The sequence below is a fragment of the Macaca fascicularis genome, chromosome 13 (assembly GCF_037993035.2).
Source record: "Macaca fascicularis isolate 582-1 chromosome 13, T2T-MFA8v1.1".
Classification (NCBI taxonomy): Eukaryota; Metazoa; Chordata; class Mammalia; order Primates; family Cercopithecidae; genus Macaca; species Macaca fascicularis.
Window position 1 is genome coordinate 101,452,936 of NC_088387.1, and position 18,187 is coordinate 101,471,122.

Here is an 18,187-nt window from a genome sequence, read left to right on the forward strand (position 1 = left end):
ATAGAGTACATTGAATCATAATTCTTAGGAGGTCATGTGGAGATAAAAGAATCATGTGAAGTATCAAGTGCTGTGAGTACAGTGGTTGGAGATCCAGCAGATAAGGCTCCATGAATAAGTCCAATAGGTCTGTCTACATGGCAATCTATTATATAGATACTGTGCCATATTAACTTGATATGTGGCAGTTTTCGTTCCCTTCCCTACAAAATTAACTAGAAGGCACAAGTCTATACTTGCAGTGTTGTATAGTTAGAGTTTATTAGCAGTCAGGGCCTAGAGATGATCCCTACAACTTCTGTTATACATTGCATGGGTATTTGACTGATTTGACTGTTATGAGCATGTTCAAGTGTGTGTTTATAACACATTTTGATGTAAACTTTTGATTAAATATTTTACTTGCATGTCTGCACTGGAATGTTTTCCAACATCCTTACACCTGGATCTCCCCTGTACCCCTCCATGTGTGTGTCTTGTTTAGTTGCATAAACATGGACCTTTTAATTTTCTTTGTGGTTTTTTAACAAGGAGGTTTAAGTGGTGAAGTATGAAGTACTGTATGCAATGGTATTTAAGCATTTTGCATTGCATTTTCCACTTCTGTCTCTGTTATGAGTTAGACCTTTACGTTACTTGCTATGCATTCAGATTGAAAGGATTTATTGTATGTGAGTGCCATGTGCCCAATCTAGTGCTGCTTGGTGCCACTGGATACAGGGAACTATAGCAAATGATGGCTACTTTTAAAGAAGTTAAACTTACAAGTTTGGTATGTTATACATGCTACAATATTAAGTATATTTCTGACAGGATAAAACTTCCATTTTTTCTGCATCTGTTGAGGATCATATGATTTTTCTTTTACGGTTGGTTAATGTGGTGGATAATGTTAATTTTTGAATGTTAAACCAATCCAGCATTCCTGTGATAAATCCCACTTGGTCATGATATATTATACTTTCAACATTTTGATGGACTCAGCTTGCTAAAATTTTGTTTAGAATTTTTCCATCTTTGTTCACAAGGGATAGTGGTCTGTAGTTTTCTTTTTTCTTTTTCTTTTTGCAGTGTCTTTATGTGGTTTTGGTATGAGGGTGATGCTGGCCTCATAGAATGAGTTAGAATATATTTCTTTCTTGATATGGTTTGGCTGTGTTCCCACCCAAATCTCATCTTGAATTGTAACTCCCACAATTTCCACGTGTTGTGGGAGGGGCTCAGTGGGAGGTGATTGAATCACGGGGGCAGGTCTTTCTCATGCTGTTCTTGTGATAGTGAATAAGTCTTATGAAATCTGATGGTTTTATAAAGAGCAGTTCCCCTGCACACACTCTTTCTTTTTGCCTGCTACCATCCATGTAAGACGTGACTTGCTACTTACTCCTTGCCTTCCACCATGATTGTGAGGCATCTTCAGCCATGTGGAACTGTGAGTCCATTAAACCTCTTTTGTGTGTGAATTGCCCAGTTTCGGGTATGTCTTTATCAGCAGCATGAAAACAGACTAATACATTTCTCTTCTATTTTCTGAAAGAGTTTGTATAGATTGGGCATTTTTCTTCCTTAAATGTTTGATAGAATTCACCAGCGAAGCTGTGTGGGCCTGGATTTTCTTTGTGGGAAGATTTTTAACTTAAATTCCAATTAATCTAATCAATTTAGGGCTACTTAGGTTATCTGTTTCTCTTGAGTGAACTTTGATAGTTTCTGTCTTTCTAGAAGTTTGTCTATTTTATCTAAGTTGCTAAATGTATTGCTATGAAAATTTTCGTATTTTTCCTAATTACTCTTTTAAGATAGAAAATTTTTTTTTAATTTAAATCTAATTATACCTTAACCCTGCTCAAACTCTTTTAATGTTAATTAGATTAAAAGCCAAATTACTTATCATGGCCCAAAAGGTATCAAATGATTGTATTTTTCTTTCTCTTCAACCTGATCTCATACAAGATTTGATATCTCTCATTATGCTTTAGCCACACTGATAGATTAGATGCAAAGGGAGGAACCAAGGATTATGGACTGTCTCCCATTTCTTCAAGAGCTAAGATCTTTATTTCTTGAGGACCTTCTCCCTCCTTAGTATTTATTCTCTTCCCTCAAATTTTCACAAGGCTTATTTCTTGCCATTTTGGGGTCTTGGGTAAATGTCACCTCCTCAGACCTTTTTTTCACTCTATTCTCTTCCCCTCTCTATCATGTGACCCTATTTATTCCTTTTATAGGAGTTCTCACACTCTTTAATTATCTCACCTATTTAGTTATGTGCTGTATATTCTCCCATTAGTACATAAATTCCAAAAAGGCCCTCATCTGTCTTTGGCCTGACATAATGACTTTCATACAGTAAGTGCTCAATAAATAATTGAGGGCTAAAAGAAGCTGTAATTCTGAATAGAATGAATGAACATAAGTAATTGGCATCATCATTTACTTGAAGATGATAAAATTGTGGATCAGAAAGCTTAAGAACTCAGACTTAAACCCAGAGATAGGGAGAAAACTTTGTTTTATTCATTTATTTATTCTTCCTCATTAAAAAAAATACGTTAAGTTCTGGGATACATGTGCAGAATGTGCAGGTTTGTTACATAGGTATACATGTGCCATGGTGGTTTGCTGCACCAATCAACCCATCATCTAGGTTTTAATGCCCTCATGCATTAAGTATCCATTGTCTAGTACTCATTGTTTTTTGTATATCCTGTCATTGTAACTTACATCTAAATCATGGGGTTATCTTTGATGTCTCCTTAATGTTATACCAATTTTTAGTTGTTATAATAGCTGTAGTATTAATAGCTGCCATTTATGCAGCCCCTATCATATACCAAGTTTTGTTCTAGTGGCTATCCATTCGTTATTTCTAATGAAAAATGTTAACTACTTTATAGAGATATTGTAAGACTAACTAAAACAAGGAATGCAGAAGATCCTATACCAGATTACTGATATTTTTTTAAAATTCAGTCTTATGATTTTCTTTTGTATATACTTCCAGTCATCAAATAGTTATTTATCACTTGCCATATATGTGATGTTGGCTAGGTTATTTAACCTCACTGTACTTAGTTTCCTCATCCATAAAATGGAAGTAATGATAGTGCTACCTCATATGATAATTAAACAATACATGTAAAGCACCTAAACACTGCCTGGCATGTAGTAAATTATAGCACCTAAAAATATTAGCTATTATTATTTTCTAGCCATATGAAGAAATCTATGAGCAACATAAAACATGTGAATATGAGGTATAACACATTCCTAGAAGGTTATACTCAGTAATATAAAAATATACAATTTTTATAAATTAATATATTAATGAGATGAAATTTTAGTCACAATCTCAAAGAGATTTTTAAAAATTGAAACTACTGAAAATAACCCTAAAGTTTATGAGACCAGCTTAGAAAATTTAGAAAAAGAAAAATGAAGGAATTTGCCCTACCGGTTAACATATCAAAAAAAAAATGTAATTAAGACAGTATGGCCTGGCAGAGGAGAAAAGGAAAAATAAACTGAATTATTTGGTATAGGAATTAGCAAGCGAATGTAAAAAGGTAGTATTGGGTCAGAAGATATTTCAAATCAGTGCAGAAAGAATGGATTATATAATAAATGGTCTTGGAACAATTGGCCAGTCACTTGGAAAAGAGTTGGATTGCTACTTAGTCTTTTATACTAAAAAATATTCTAAACGTACTGAAGACTTAAATGCATAAAACATGAAACAGTGCCACCCACAGCTTCCATAGATGTTACAGCCCCAGTGCTGTTATGCCCTTCCTCCCTTCTTTCTTCCTTAGCTATGCAGTGGCCAATAAACTGACCAAAGAACATATTTCTGCATTTGAGGAAGTTTTCATCCTATTTGACAAAGAAGCCAAAAGCACCATCACAAAAAGGAATTTGGAACTTGGGTCACTAGGTCAGAATGCAACAGAAGCAAAATAATGTGGATGCTAAGGCCATTGTATAATACCATTAAAGCTAGACATTGTTGTACAAGTTTGAATACCTAACATTTATATAATACTTACTATGTTTCAGGCAGTGTTACAATGCTTTACATATATTGATTCACTTACTCTTCAAATGAGGTAGTACCATTATTGCACATTTTGTGGATGAGGAAACCAAGGCACAGAGAGGTTAAATAGCTTGGTCAAAGCTCACACAGTTGGTAAATGGCAAAGCCAAGATTCCAACCCAGGTAGTCTGGCTCCAGAGTCTATGCTCTTAATCACTTTATTACACTGCTTATGTAGCAAACTGAAAGACATAAACAATTGAGTAGAAATCAGTGAAATTTGACAAGGATGACCGTGGTTATTTACATCAGTGCTCCAGAACCATGTCATGTAATTGCAGAGACCAGAAAGCCTAACAACATGAAGAAATAGATAAACTGATCAGAGAAGTAGATACTGATGGAAATGGACTGGTACCTGTGAAGACTTTATATAGATGATGATTACAAGATGAAAATCCCATTTCGTTATGATTTCCCCCTACAGATATATCAGATTGAATGTTTTTAAAAAGATCATTTATTTATTGTTTCTTTATAGCAAACTCATGTCAAAAATACCTTCTGCACACACATAAGAAAAATCTACATGTACTTTTGGACGTTTGTTTCCCCAAAAGATCAAGCTGTACACCTGTTTATAATTGTACTATTAGGGATAAGTGACAAGGAAACAGTAGACTCCTTAAAGCTCTCCCTGTGCATGCTTCTTACACTATTTTGGCTGGCTTGTTTCTCTGGTTTTCATGCACCTTGTTAACTGAGCATGACCAAATCTTGAAGTGCCTTATATGCAGTATTACTAATTTTAGACTTTTTCCAGATGACTTTATCTGGAAGACCCTGAAGGGTGTTTAAATAGAATACTGCTGTGATTTTAATGGAAGTTTGAAGATAATCTCTCTTGGGTACTCTGAAGAATTCAGAGGAAAGTGTGAAAAGAAACAGACCCATCTTTTCTAGTCTGCGTGTCATCCTATACATATTTATTACTTTGATTAATCTAAGGTCTGTGTTTCTTTTCTTAGGTAACCCAGGTTTTTCTGCCTTTTATGTGCCATTTGCAAAGGCTTTATACTCTTTGACAAACAGACGCTTTCCAGTTTGGACTATCAGTCATGCTGGGCATGCGTTGGCTCCCAAAGACAAGAAGATTCTTACAACATCAGAGGGTATGTCCTTGTTAATATCTACTTTCCTTTACAGTGAGTGGAGGGTCATGTTTCTAGCAAGCCTGCTAAGGTTAAGAGTTACACCAGTGGAAACCTGCTTGTGGCGTTAGGCCTGTGGTTCCATATTTTGGTAAACTTAGGATTTTTAGAGACATTTTAACTCTTTAGGTAGTTTTCTGTAAGAATATGGGTAGATACAGCAATCTATGACTTGCCTTCTTTATTTACCAATTAGTAATCAATTGTTTGTTTTTTGATCATGTATTATTTTCCCAGGGTTGTACTAGGAGGAATGGTGGGGAAAAAGCAGCCCCCAACCTTTTTGGCACCTGGGAACCAGTTTTGGGGAAGACAATTTTTCCACAGACTGGGGAGGGGTGAGTGGTTTTGAAATGAAATCGTTCCACCTCAGATTATCAGGTGTGCAACCTGGATCTCACATGCACAGTTCACAGTAGGGTACTCCTATAAGAATCTAATGCTGCCGCTGATCTGACAGGAGGCAGAGCTCAGGCGATAATGCTCGCTCACCCATTGCACACCTTTATCTGTGTGGCCAGGTCACAGACGGGGGTTGGGAACCCCTTTTATAAACCATGTTCTTTACTTTAAAGAAGCTTTTTCTCTCATATTTAGAGAATAATTAAGTGATAAACCGTGGCCTGCTAATCATGTAGACACCTAAGGAGTAAACAAAGGAGAAACCACAGTGTGGGTTAGGAGAGACTCTGTGGAGTCTGCAAAAAACCTGGTATTTGCAGCTGACCGTTTAGCGGCAGGGAGCATGTTGTATAATTTTCTATTTATTTTCAAAATGGATTACCTTCCTTTATTGTATTTTTAGATTAAAAAGTTATATGTGCTTATTAAAAAATTTAGTATGGAAAACTGAATAAGAAAATAAAAAATCAGCATCCTATAAGTTAAAGGTTGAAAAGAAATACTAAAACTTCATAATGTTTTGTTTTAATTATGTTTAAACATTTTCAGCCTAAAGCCTAACAGACATTAGCACCTTGGCACTAAGAGATGAGATTTTTGAATGAATAATACTTTGTGTAATAGCTCAGATATTTTCTAGGCTGAAGTAAGCATCTAGAAATAGCAGCACCAGGGACCATATTTTTAGTGCTTTTTCACCTATGACAATATCATGATGAAGTGTGTATCTTAAATGTTAGTGAAATAGTTACATTTAGGTTTTTAGGGTATTTTTTTCAACATTTATTTACTTATTACTTGTTTAAAACTTGTAGGTGGCATATGTTATACATTAAGAAAATATTTAGCATAGAATGTTTTTTAAATAAATAGTGGACTTCCAGTTTCAGCTCTGACATGTAGAACTTGGAATTTGTCACTTCTCTCATTGCAATAAGAAAAAAGCTGAGACTGAGTGTGGTGGCTCATGCCTGTAATCCCAGCACTTTGGGAGGCCAAGGCAGGTGGATCAAGTGAGGCCAGGAATTTGAGACCAGCTTGGCCAACATGGCAAAACTGCACCTCTACTAAAAGTACAAAAATTGCCAGGTATGGTGGTGCTCGCCTGTAATCCCAGCTACTCGGGAGACTGAGACATGAGAATTGCTTGAACCTGGGAGGCAGAGGTTGCAATGAGCCAAGATTGTGCCACTACACTCCAGCCTAGGTGACAGAGTGAGACTCTGTCTCAAAAAAGAAAGAAAAAAAGAAAAGAAAAAAGCTGAACAAAACTAAAACTCATTTTTCTTAGACCTTTCAGAGAATTGAGGTCACAGGACAAATTGTCACCTGAAATCTAGAGAGACAAGGAAATACAATGAAGATCAGCTTATGTGAAGCAGAAGACACTAGAGCCATTGATGCAGAATACATAAATGGTGATTTTGATGAATTGCTGGGGGTAAAGTACAGACTATTTTAAGAGTAACAAACTTCTGCAAGCCTATTCTTGGGGGACTTCCTCACTTTCATGGGTATTACCTCTAGGAATCTTATCAGGTTCTTTTGTGAAAATTTGAGAAATGTCCCCTATGGTTTTTGTTAAGGGTAGAAGAGAAGTAAGCATTTTGCAGTATGTCCAGAATATTCTCAATAACATGGCTTACTTTCCCAGGGAAAAAGAGTTCCAGAACTTTATCCAACCTGGGGGAAAGGCAGTTAGCCAACTCCATCTTCCCCTAGCCTTCCTGTCTCACATGCAGGAGAAGAAAAAAAGATGACAAACACTTTTGAAGATCACAGCACAGGCATTCAGGCCCACTGAAAGACTGAGGTTTAATCTTTACATTAAAGGATGCTTCCCTCCTCATTTTAAGACCATGTCTATAGGCCTCTACCTTAATAATAGTACATTATAACTATAGGAGCTACAAGACACAAACTGTATTTAAGAAGGATTTCTTAGGGAAAACCAAAGACAACGGAGAAAAAAAAAAGCAAGAACATTAAAGGAAACTGAAGTTTCTGATACCTGTAGCTATAGAAAACAGTAAGCATAGCCCTACCCAGGCGTGGTGGCTCATGCCTGTAATCCCAGCACTTTGGGAGGCTAAGGCAGGCAGATCACTTGAGGTGAGGAGTACTTGACCAACCTGGCCAACATGATGAAACCCCATCTCTACTAAAAATACAAAAATTAGCTAGGCATGGTGGTACAAGCCTGTACTCCTAGCTACTCGGGAGGTTGAGGCGGGAGAATTGCTTGAACTCAGGAGAATTGCTTGAACCAACCTGGCCAACATGATGAAACCCCGTCTCTACTAAAAATACAAAAATTAGCTAGGCATGGTGGTACAAGCCTGTACTCCTAGCTACTCGGGAGGTTGAGGTGGGAGAATTGCTTGAACCCAGGAGGCAGAGGTTGCAGTGAGCCAAGATAGTGCCACTGCACTCCAGCCAGGACAACAGAGTGAGACCCTGTCTTAAAAAACAAAAAAAGCATAGCCCAGCTTCTAGCCACATTAACATATAGCCTCACATAAAAGATCTATTTACCTCATTCCTATTACTCAATATATCATGTCCAGCTTTAAGCAAAAAATAAAATTAGAAGGCATTGTAAAAGGCAAGAAAAAAACAGTCCGAAGAGACAAAGCAAGCATCAGAACCAGAGTCAGATATATACTTTTTCTAGTTTTAGAAATATCAGGTCAGGAATTTAAAGTAATCATGATTACTACGTTGAGGACTCTAATGGAAGAAGTAGCATGCAAGAACAGATGGGTAATGCAAGCAGACAGTAGGGAACTCTTAAGAAAAAATCAAAAGGAAATATTAGAAAACACTGTAACAAAAATGAAAAATGCCTTTGATGGACTCGCCAGCAGGCTGGATGCAGCTGAGGAAAGAATCAGTGGGCTGGAAAAATAGGTTAATAGAAACTTTCCTAACTGAAATGCAAAGAGAAAAAACAATAACTTATAAAAGTACAGCACATCCAAGAGTTGTGGGACAATTTCAAAAGGTGTAACGTATGCATAATTGGAATACCAGATCAAGAAGGAAGAGAAAATGGAGAAGGTAAGAGTTGAAGTACTTAATGCCAGATGACAAAACACAGGTCTAGGAATCTCAGAGCACACTAAGCAGGGTCAGTACTTAGGATCTACACCTACATATGTCATACTTAAGTTGTGGAAAACCAAAGACAAAATCTTGAAAATAGGCAGAGGAAAAAGCGCCTTACCTATAGAAGAACAAAGATGAGAATTACAGGGAACTTCTTGTCAGAAACCATTCAACAAAGAGGAGAATGGAGTGAAATATTTAGTGTTGAATGAAAAATAGCACTTACCTGGATTTATCTATCTAGTGAAATCATCCTTCAAAAGTAAAGGAGAAATAAAGACTTTTTCAGACCAATAGCAGCTGAGGAAATTAGTTGCTGGAGACATGCTATGCAAGAAATATTAAAAGAAGTTTTTTAGGGGAAAGGAAAGTGATAGAGATCAGAAACTCAAATCTGTATAAAGAAGAGCATGGAAGAAGGAATAAAAGTTTAAAAAGTTTATTTTTCTTATTCTAAATTGATCTGGTAGATAGCTGTTAATTCAGAGTAATAAAAGTAACAGTACATTGGGTGATTACAACATTGATAAATGAAATGAATGTCAGTAATGTTATAAGGGATGGAAGAGAGGAATTGGGAATACTCAGTTGTAACATACCTGGACTAAAGGTGAAGTGGTATAGTGGTATAGTGTTACTTCAGATGAACTTAGATTTAGTATATATGGCAAATTCTAGGGCAACCACTGGAGACAGGGTGGAGTGCAGTCGTCCAGGCTGGAGTGCAGTGGTGCCATAGAGACTAACTGTAGCCTGAAACTCCCGGGCTCAAGTGATCATCCCACCTCAGCCTCCCAAGTAACTGAGACCACAAGTGTGTGCCAGCATGCCTGGCTAATTTTTGTATTTTTTTTATAGGGACAGGGTTTTGCCATGTTGCCTGGGCTGGTCTTGAACTCCTGGGCTCAAGTGATCTACCTGTCCTAGCCTCCTAAAGTGCTGGGATTACAGGCATGAGCCACCATGCTCAGCCTCAGTAATCACTTTAAATGTGAATGGTCTAAATATACCAATTAAAATACACAGATTGTTGGAGTGGTGGGAGGAGATCCAGCTATATGTTGTCTACAAGAAACCACTTTAGGACCAGGCACAGTTATACACACCTGTAATTCCAGCACTTTGGGAGGATGAGGTGAACAGATTGCTTGAGCCCAGGGGAGTTTGAGACCAGCCTGGGCAACATGGTGAAACTCCATCTCTGCAGAAAAATACAAAACTTAGGCATGCTGGCATGCACCTTGGTCCAGCCTGCTCAGGAGGCTGAGGTGGGCAGATCACTTGAACTCGAGAGGTTGAGGCTGCAGTGAGCTGAATCATGCTGCTGCACTCCAGTCTGGGTGACAGAGTGAGACCCTGTCTTTAAAACAAACAAACGTTTTAAAACAAACCAACAAAAACTTTAAATATAAAGACACAGATATGTTGCAAGTAAAGGGATATACAGAGATATACCATGGTAGCACTAGTCAAAAGAAAACTGGAGTAGCTATTTTAATTTTAGACAAAGCAGGCTTCAGAACAAGGAAAATGTCAGGGATAAAGAGGGGCATTGCATGATGATAATAGCACCAGTTCTTCAAGGAAACATAACAATCCTTAACAAATATGTACCTAACAACAAAGGTCAGAATGCAGGAGGCAAAACTGATAGACCACACTATTATAAGTGGAAACATCAGCAATCCTTTTTCTGTAATTAATAGATCCAGCAAACAGAAAGGTAGTAAAGATATAGTTGAACTGAATTGCACATTCAGTCAACTTTATTTAATTGACATTTATAGACTACTTCATCTAACAACATACTTTTCTCAAGCATTCATGGAGCATTCACCAAGATAAAACATACCTTAACAAACTTAAAAGAGTATAAATTATACAAGGTATGCTCTTAGACCACAGTGGAATTAAACTAGAAATCAACAACAGAAACATAGCTAGGAAATCCCAATATATTTAGAAGTCAAACAACACACTTTTAAATAACACATGGGTCAGTGAAGTCTCAAGAGGAACATAAAAATACTTTGAACTAAATGAAAGTGGCAATACAACTTATAAAAATGTGTAGGATATAGCAAAACTAGTGCTTAGAAGGAAATTTATAGCATTGACTCATATATTAGAAAAGAAGGAAGATCAAAGTCAATTACCTAAGTTTCTGCCTTAGGACACTAGAGAAAGAACAATTTAAGCCTAAAGCAAAGAGAAGAAAAGATGATAAAAATGGGAACACAAATCAATGAAGTTGAAAACAAGAAATTATTAGAAAAAATCAACAAACCAAAAGCTAGTTATTTAAAAGACTAATAAAATTAATAAACCTGTAGCCAGGCTAAGCAAGGGGGGAAAAAGAGAAGACACAAATTACGAGTATTCAGAAAGAAAAGATTCATTGCTGCTGATCCCTTAGATAATAAAAGGACAATAAACTTAACTTGGATAAAATGGACCAATTTATTGAAAGATACAAGCTCCCAAAACTCACACAAGGAAAAATAGATAATCTGAATAGACTATATCTGTTAAAGAAATTAAACAAATTCACCAAAGCTGAATAAGGACAAAACAAGAAAAGTATAGATCAATATCCTTGAGGGACATACATGCAAAAATTCTCAACAGAATACCAGCACACTGAATTCAACATCACATTAAAAGGATATGGTCATGATCAAGTGAGCTATCTTAAGTCATACTAAAGACAGAAACAGACATTTGAAGAGAACATGAATGGCAACTTTGAAAGTTGAAAACAGATTCAAAGGATCACCCTTGATCAGGTGTTCTCAAACTTTGGCATGCATCAAAATCACCTGGAGGGTTTATTAAAACACAGGTGCTACCTTCTGAGTTGTTGATTGAGTAGATCTCGGGTGGGACCTGAGAATTTGCATTTCTAACAAGTTCCCAGGTAATATTGATGCTGCTGGTCCTGGGACCACATTTTCAGAACCACTGCCCTAGATGTTCACCAATAAACACTGATGAGGAAAACCAGTAGAAAATATCTGTCATGTGTCTGAATTTTTAGGAAACAGCTTTAATTCTTATTGTAAATTGACATCTTATTATTTATAACTTTACTTTGAATATGTCTATCTCTGTTTGGCCTGCTTGTGTACTATTGAGTTAATAACTTAGTAATTAGAGCCTGGGTTCTTTGCTACCTAATGAGAACAGTGCCATCTAGAGGCATTAGCCCAAAGGGCCACCGTAGGGCCAAAGGAAGCTGTGGTTTCTGGAGAGGGTGAAAGGGCAACTCACTATCATTAAGCACTTATTGACAACCTACTGGGTTATTAACTGTCATGCTACAGGGGTATACAAAGAGTTAGACTTGCTTGCCAGTCTCCACCTTTTAGGTTCGTGGCTTTCTATATTCTGAGTAACTCAAAAGTTCTGTGAAGGCTAAGTAGGGCTCTGGGCCTTACCAGCCCCCCATTCAGCTAGAACAGGTCTGCTCTCATCTGTCGTACACATTGGAGATTATGTTTGCAAATGTATGCTATAGTTGCTTTGGATAGGCAGCACAGATACATTATTTGCTGTCCAAGATTGTCCTAAGGTACTGCTTTTCTGGCATGCAAAATATAGTGTGAAAAATATGTAATCATTGAGAAAAAGGGCATAAGCTATAACCACACATCAAATGTTGAAAGTATGTCTTGCTTCATATTAGCACATGTTGAAATTATGAACAGTTGGAAATAATATTCTAGTGGACCACATTAGCACAATCATAAGTTGAATACAATTGGAAGAACAGATGTTCACCAATGTCAGAAGGGGATGATTCGAGGGGGAAAAAAAGTGTGAAAAGAAAATTTGAGGAGTTAGGAGTATAAACTGTTTTCTGGATTTGATTTGCTATAGAGTCAGCATACATGATGGGAAATTCATTATCAACTATTTCAAGTCATTGTTTAGAAAGTACAAAAAGAAAGCTAGAAATCATGCTGGTTTCGTTTTAGCAGATAAAAACATAACCAAAAAAGTTACACAATCTTGCAACTAACGATGAATTTGAGTCATGCTTATCCAAAGAAACAATAAACTACTCTCACTGCAGTCCCCCAACTAGGAAGAAAGAGAGAAAACCCAGTGGAGCTTTCTCTCTTGCCAGGACTGGGAGTGGCAGGGCAACAAGGAGGTGAGATGGAATGACTAGATGAGCGCAAGGCAGGAACAACCAATCAATCAACTCTCAGGGCTCACGGTCCCTAGAAATGAAAGCAGGTAAATCTGTGGGTCAGAAGAGCAAAAAGCCAAAGTGCAGAGCAAGAGAAAGAAGTTAGGAATCAAGCAAATTGTTAGAGTCCCAGGACAGACAGAAGAAGTAGGGAGAGTGAGCATTGAAGTTAATATCCATAACACAGACCAGATTGTGCGCTCCTCTCTTGGCAATCTCTAGGTATCTTCCCATTGATCACAGAACCGAGTCCAAACTCCTTGGTGTGAAGTTCAGTTTCCTACTTCATCTAGACCCAACTTTCCTTTTTAACCTTATGCTTCACCTTTCCCTATAACCACATATAGCCACAGAACTCACAGCTTTTTCCAAGTAACAGCCATGGAAACATGGCTGTTTCCAAAATAGCACTTTACAATAAAAAGTAACACACTTTTTATGCGTTTAGCTTTTATTGTTTGCTAAGTCTATAACATTATGTTCTCCTTGCTGAATCTCTCTTCTGTTTCCTGCTAAGGACTGTTGAAGTCCTTAGCAGATAATTGGTTTTAGTCAAGTGGAACGCATAATTTGATGACTGTGGTTTTCACCTTCTGTTTGGAGAATAATAATAATAAATTATTTTATAAAACATATGCTTGGGGTTTACAAATCTTAAAATTTGTTTTCTAAATAAGATAGCAGTGTTAAATAGAATAATCATCTCCCATCCCCTCACTGTGATGCATACTTTAAGAGCCAACAGAGTTGTATCAGTGTTTAGATATAAGGAGCTGACAGAATACTTCGGGAGGGAGCTGGGGATTGATGAGAGTGTACTCTCACTTCAGCCTAGTAACCTCAGGACAGTTTTGAAAGGAAGGCCTTATGGATCGATGAACTCGGTAAGCATACAGAATTAGGGACCACAGTTCTCATTGAGCCAGTTCACTGATAATCAGTACGAACCCATAAAATCCTTGGGGGCTTCTGTATTCGTGTGAGAAAGGAATGAATGGTGATTTTCCCTACAAAATGGGAGTAAGATACCTAGGAACAACAGCACGTCAGTGCATTCTTTTTTTTTTTAATTTATTTTGAGAAATTTTTTAAAACATAGAAAAACACAGTTGTATAACAATCAAAGATTCTATTACTCACAATTAACAGTTAACATTGCCATAATTACATAAATATTTTTGTTAACAAAATAAGTGAAATAAAACAATACAGAAAAAGTTTTGTTCTTTGTATCCCATCTCTAGTTCTATCATGAATTTAGAGTAAATACTTCATGTATCTTTTTATATTTTTAGTTTATATATATATATATTTGTATAGCATGGTGAACAACATATGATTTTTTATATATTTGAAAAAATTACCTAAGGAGGAAACTGTTTTTTTTTTTAAATTTCTTCTAACTACATAGTTATACATGTGCCATGGTGGTTTGCTCTACCTATTGACCTATCCTCTAAGTTCCCTCCCCTCACCCCGTACCCCACAATGGCCCTAGTATGTGTTGTTCCCCTCTCTGTGACTGTGTGTTCTCAATGGTCAACTTCCACTTATGGGTGAGAACATGCATCACAAGGAAACTGTATTTTCATCTTGATCAAAGAATTCTTTAAAATATAAAATATTATTTTTAGCCTTTGAATTTTTACATGTAGTTTGTTTAATTAAAGTTATTAAGATACAGCTTTGGAGTAATGATTGGGGGCAGGATGGAAGAGTTTAGTAGCTGAGCAAATTCTGGTGTGAGATGTAGTTACAGTATGCAGACTCAGTCCTACCAAAGGCATGTGTAGTGCTAATCTCCAGTCTTGTCTGTTCTATGGTCAGAGATGACCTATAAATGCTGTTTGCATGAAAATAAATAGTTGAACTTACACATTTTTATTCAATATATAGCCATATATATGAATGGCAGTTAAATTTAAACTGTTTTGCTTGGATTCAGATACATAGTTAAATGCATACGTTTATAGTAACATACATGTAATAAAGAATATCTTCTAGTTATTTATCTTGGGTAGAGTGGGAAAAGGTACAGTACTTTTTATGAATCAAAGGGCCATTACCCTTCTATTGTGATCCAATAAACCCTGTTCTTTTCTCAAGCAAATGCTTGAGATACTTAACTTTGGCATTTAATAATTGTGTTTTTATCTATGTCTGTTTCCTCTTAGTAGATTATGATCTCCTGAAAGGCAAAGGTAGTATATTTTATTTATGTCTGTACTTTCAATAATACCAAGGGCCAATTAGTCACTGTTTTCTGTCAGAGTAGTCAATTCAGTTCATGTAAAATGAAGAAAATAATAATCATGAGATTTATCTGTGTTCTGAGGCTGTAAGGGAATTTAAAATTGAAAGCACTTTTAATGACTGCTTAATAACTTTAATGACTGGACCAGCAAATTTGAGCGATTAGACAAAAAGTTAATGTGAAGTACTGATTTTATTTAATTTCTCTACTAACTATTTCAGAACAAGTTGTGTATACCTTTTGAAATAAACTGTAGAACCGATAGGTGAGCTGTGAAGTGATATCTAATAGAGATGGGTCTAAGAAATAGGCTTAGGTTCTAAGAGAAAATTATCAATATGATCCTTAGGACCATTTATTAGTAACAATATGGTGGATTGTATTGTCATCCACCAACTCAGGCAGTTCTCAATTTAGAAACAGATTATGTTCCAAATGTGCTTCGTTGATTATAACTTGGAGTACAGTTTCCTCATAGAAAGAATGGTATTAATGATTTCCATATTAGCATTCTTCTGGTTTCGATACAACTGAATGTAATTTTTTCTGCATTTTTTGGAGAGTAAGTTAATAATTACTAGCATTTTCTCAGATTATATTACTATTAAAATAATAGGAATAAAAATATGTAATCAAGTATATAGTCTTTTAACCTTTCATTTTCTGCTAGTAAAATAATATCTAGAATTTTATTTATTAGTAACATGAAAAAAGATAGGCTGGGAGTATGGCTTACACCTGTAATCTCAGCACTTTGGGAGGCCAAGGTGGGTGGATCACCTAAGGTCAGGAGTTTGAGACCAGCCTGGCCAACATGGTGAAACCTCATCTCTACAAAAATTCACCAGGCCTGGTGGTGTGCATCTGTAATCCGAGCTACCTGGGAGTCATGAGAATTGTTTGAACCCGGGAGGCAGAGGTTGCAGTGAGCTGAGATTGTGCCACTGCATTCCAGCCTGGGCAACAGAGTGAGACTCCATCTCAAAAATAAATAAATAAAATAAAAATAAATTTTAAAAGATAGCACATTAAAATTTTCAATCATTGTTCATTTTTAGAAAGTACTTTCCCCATTAATCTTACCACTTCAGCAAACACTAACTCGTAGTGTGTTCTTCTTGAAAATCTACTGAGTAGTTCCCAGAGGTAAAGCCAGATCTACCTCTGAAATATTCTGATTTATAATATCCTTTAAAGTTTATCTGAAATACAATGTTTTAGGACCTTATTTATGATGTCAGTGAAATTTTAGAATATTTAATTCATTTTCTTTCTCTTTGCTCTAACCATGTAAATGTTCTTGGTATTATTTGAAGGAGGACTTAAATAACAGGAATTGAAATGATGGCAGTCATAGCTTTTATTTATCTGTTTATGCCAGGCACTTAAACAACAGCCATTGGAAGCTAGCATTATTATCTCTGTTTTGTGTATGAGGAAACTGAAGCCTAGGTTAAAGGATTTGCTCAAGTCACACAGTTAGGGAGATGCTGAGCTGAGATTTAAACCCAGATTTATCTCATCTCCGGAGCCTGTTTATCTTTGTACTGCACCTACTGTCCCAACAAAAGGAAAACTTGGATATTTCCAAATGCTGCATATTTTGAAAAAGAACTTGGGACGCAAATATTAATATTATTGTGGTGTTTTCGTATGAAAGAATGATATGATCACTTTTGGGTAGAGTGATTAGAGAAGCAGGGTATGAACTATTCAAACCTAAATGTAATATTTCATGCATGAAAAGGTGGATTTGGAGCCATTAGAAGTCCTACCAAAGTCAGGTTCCAGATTCTCTGTCTTCCCAGTTCTGTTTCATGCTTAACTTTCTTGTTAAGTAGAGAATTAATTGTAAGCTGACCTGGGAAAAAGAGTGAGAGCATAACATGTTTTACCTGGGAGATTAATAGTACTATGGAAATAGGGAAGTAAGCCTCATTGAGTCAAGAAAAAGCTTTTCAATAACTGTATGCTGGACTTTGGGGAGCAGTGCTAAGCAAGACCTGAATTGTAAACTAAGAGTGAATTAGGAGTAGTATAGGGAGATAAATAAACAGGGATGTTGTGGAAACTGAAAAGACAGCCACTTTACTCCTCACATAATGAATCATAAAAAGGTCTCTCAGAGGAGATAATGCTTGTTTCAAGTTTGTAGGATAAACAGGACTTAGACTAAAAGTGGAGATAAGCACTAAAAACAAACAAACAAAAACCTGTACAAACAAAACAGAAGAGTAGTTTTTCTGAGTTTGGGGTGCCTTTTGAATGAACCATACCGATTATAATTCCCCTCAATGCCTTGCAAGTCATAAGAGCAAGAAATTCAGTGTTCAGTCATTCAAATTTTAGGAAGCAGTTGGCTGTCTTATGATATTTTGAAATATTACACCCTGTCATTGGGTTACATATATGTTCATAGGGAAAACCTATTCTACTCATAGAATATTAGAGCGGCCAGCATCCTCAGAGATCATCTAGTCAGTTCCAATTTTCATTCAACAATAACATTTGCTGTGTACTAGTCACAGGACACAGATGAAAAGATGGACCTTGCCTTCAAGGAACTCACAGCCTAAGAGAGGAAATAAACATACAAACAGACAATATGCAAGTTTGATAAAGTGCTATAATAAAAGAGGTACTGATTAAGCACAGAAGAGAGCTCATTAATTTTTCTTGAGGATTAGCTAGGTAAAGTTTTAATTAGGTCTTGAAGAACCTAGAAAAGTAGTTCATTTGTGACAGAGAGGGAGGATATTTCAGGTCAGGACTATGCTGGTTATTTAAAAGGGACAGTTTTCCATTTGACCCAGCCATCACATTTCTGGGGATATACCCAAAGGATTATAAGTCATGCTGCTATAAAGACACATGCACACGTATGTTTATTGCGGCACTATTCACAGTAGCAAAGACTTGGAATCAACCCAAACGTCCATCAGTGACAGACTGGATTAAGAAAATGTGGCACATATACACCA

The 18,187-nt window shown here is 36.5% G+C and overlaps 1 protein-coding gene across 5 annotated transcripts in view; it reads left to right on the forward strand.

Annotated features, from left to right (window-relative positions):
• The window catches only part of LDAH (lipid droplet associated hydrolase), a 151,823-nt gene that overhangs the window by 24,920 nt on the left and 108,716 nt on the right, over nt 1-18,187 (forward strand). For all 5 annotated transcript variants that reach the window (XR_012422641.1, XR_001484632.3, XM_005576468.4 and 2 more), the window contains one exon: nt 5,065-5,208. Coding sequence is in view for 3 of the 5 variants with exons in the window: in XM_005576468.4 (XP_005576525.3) it covers nt 5,065-5,208 (144 nt within the window). In the remaining 2 variants the exon portion in view is untranslated. The remainder of the gene's footprint in view (nt 1-5,064; nt 5,209-18,187) is intronic.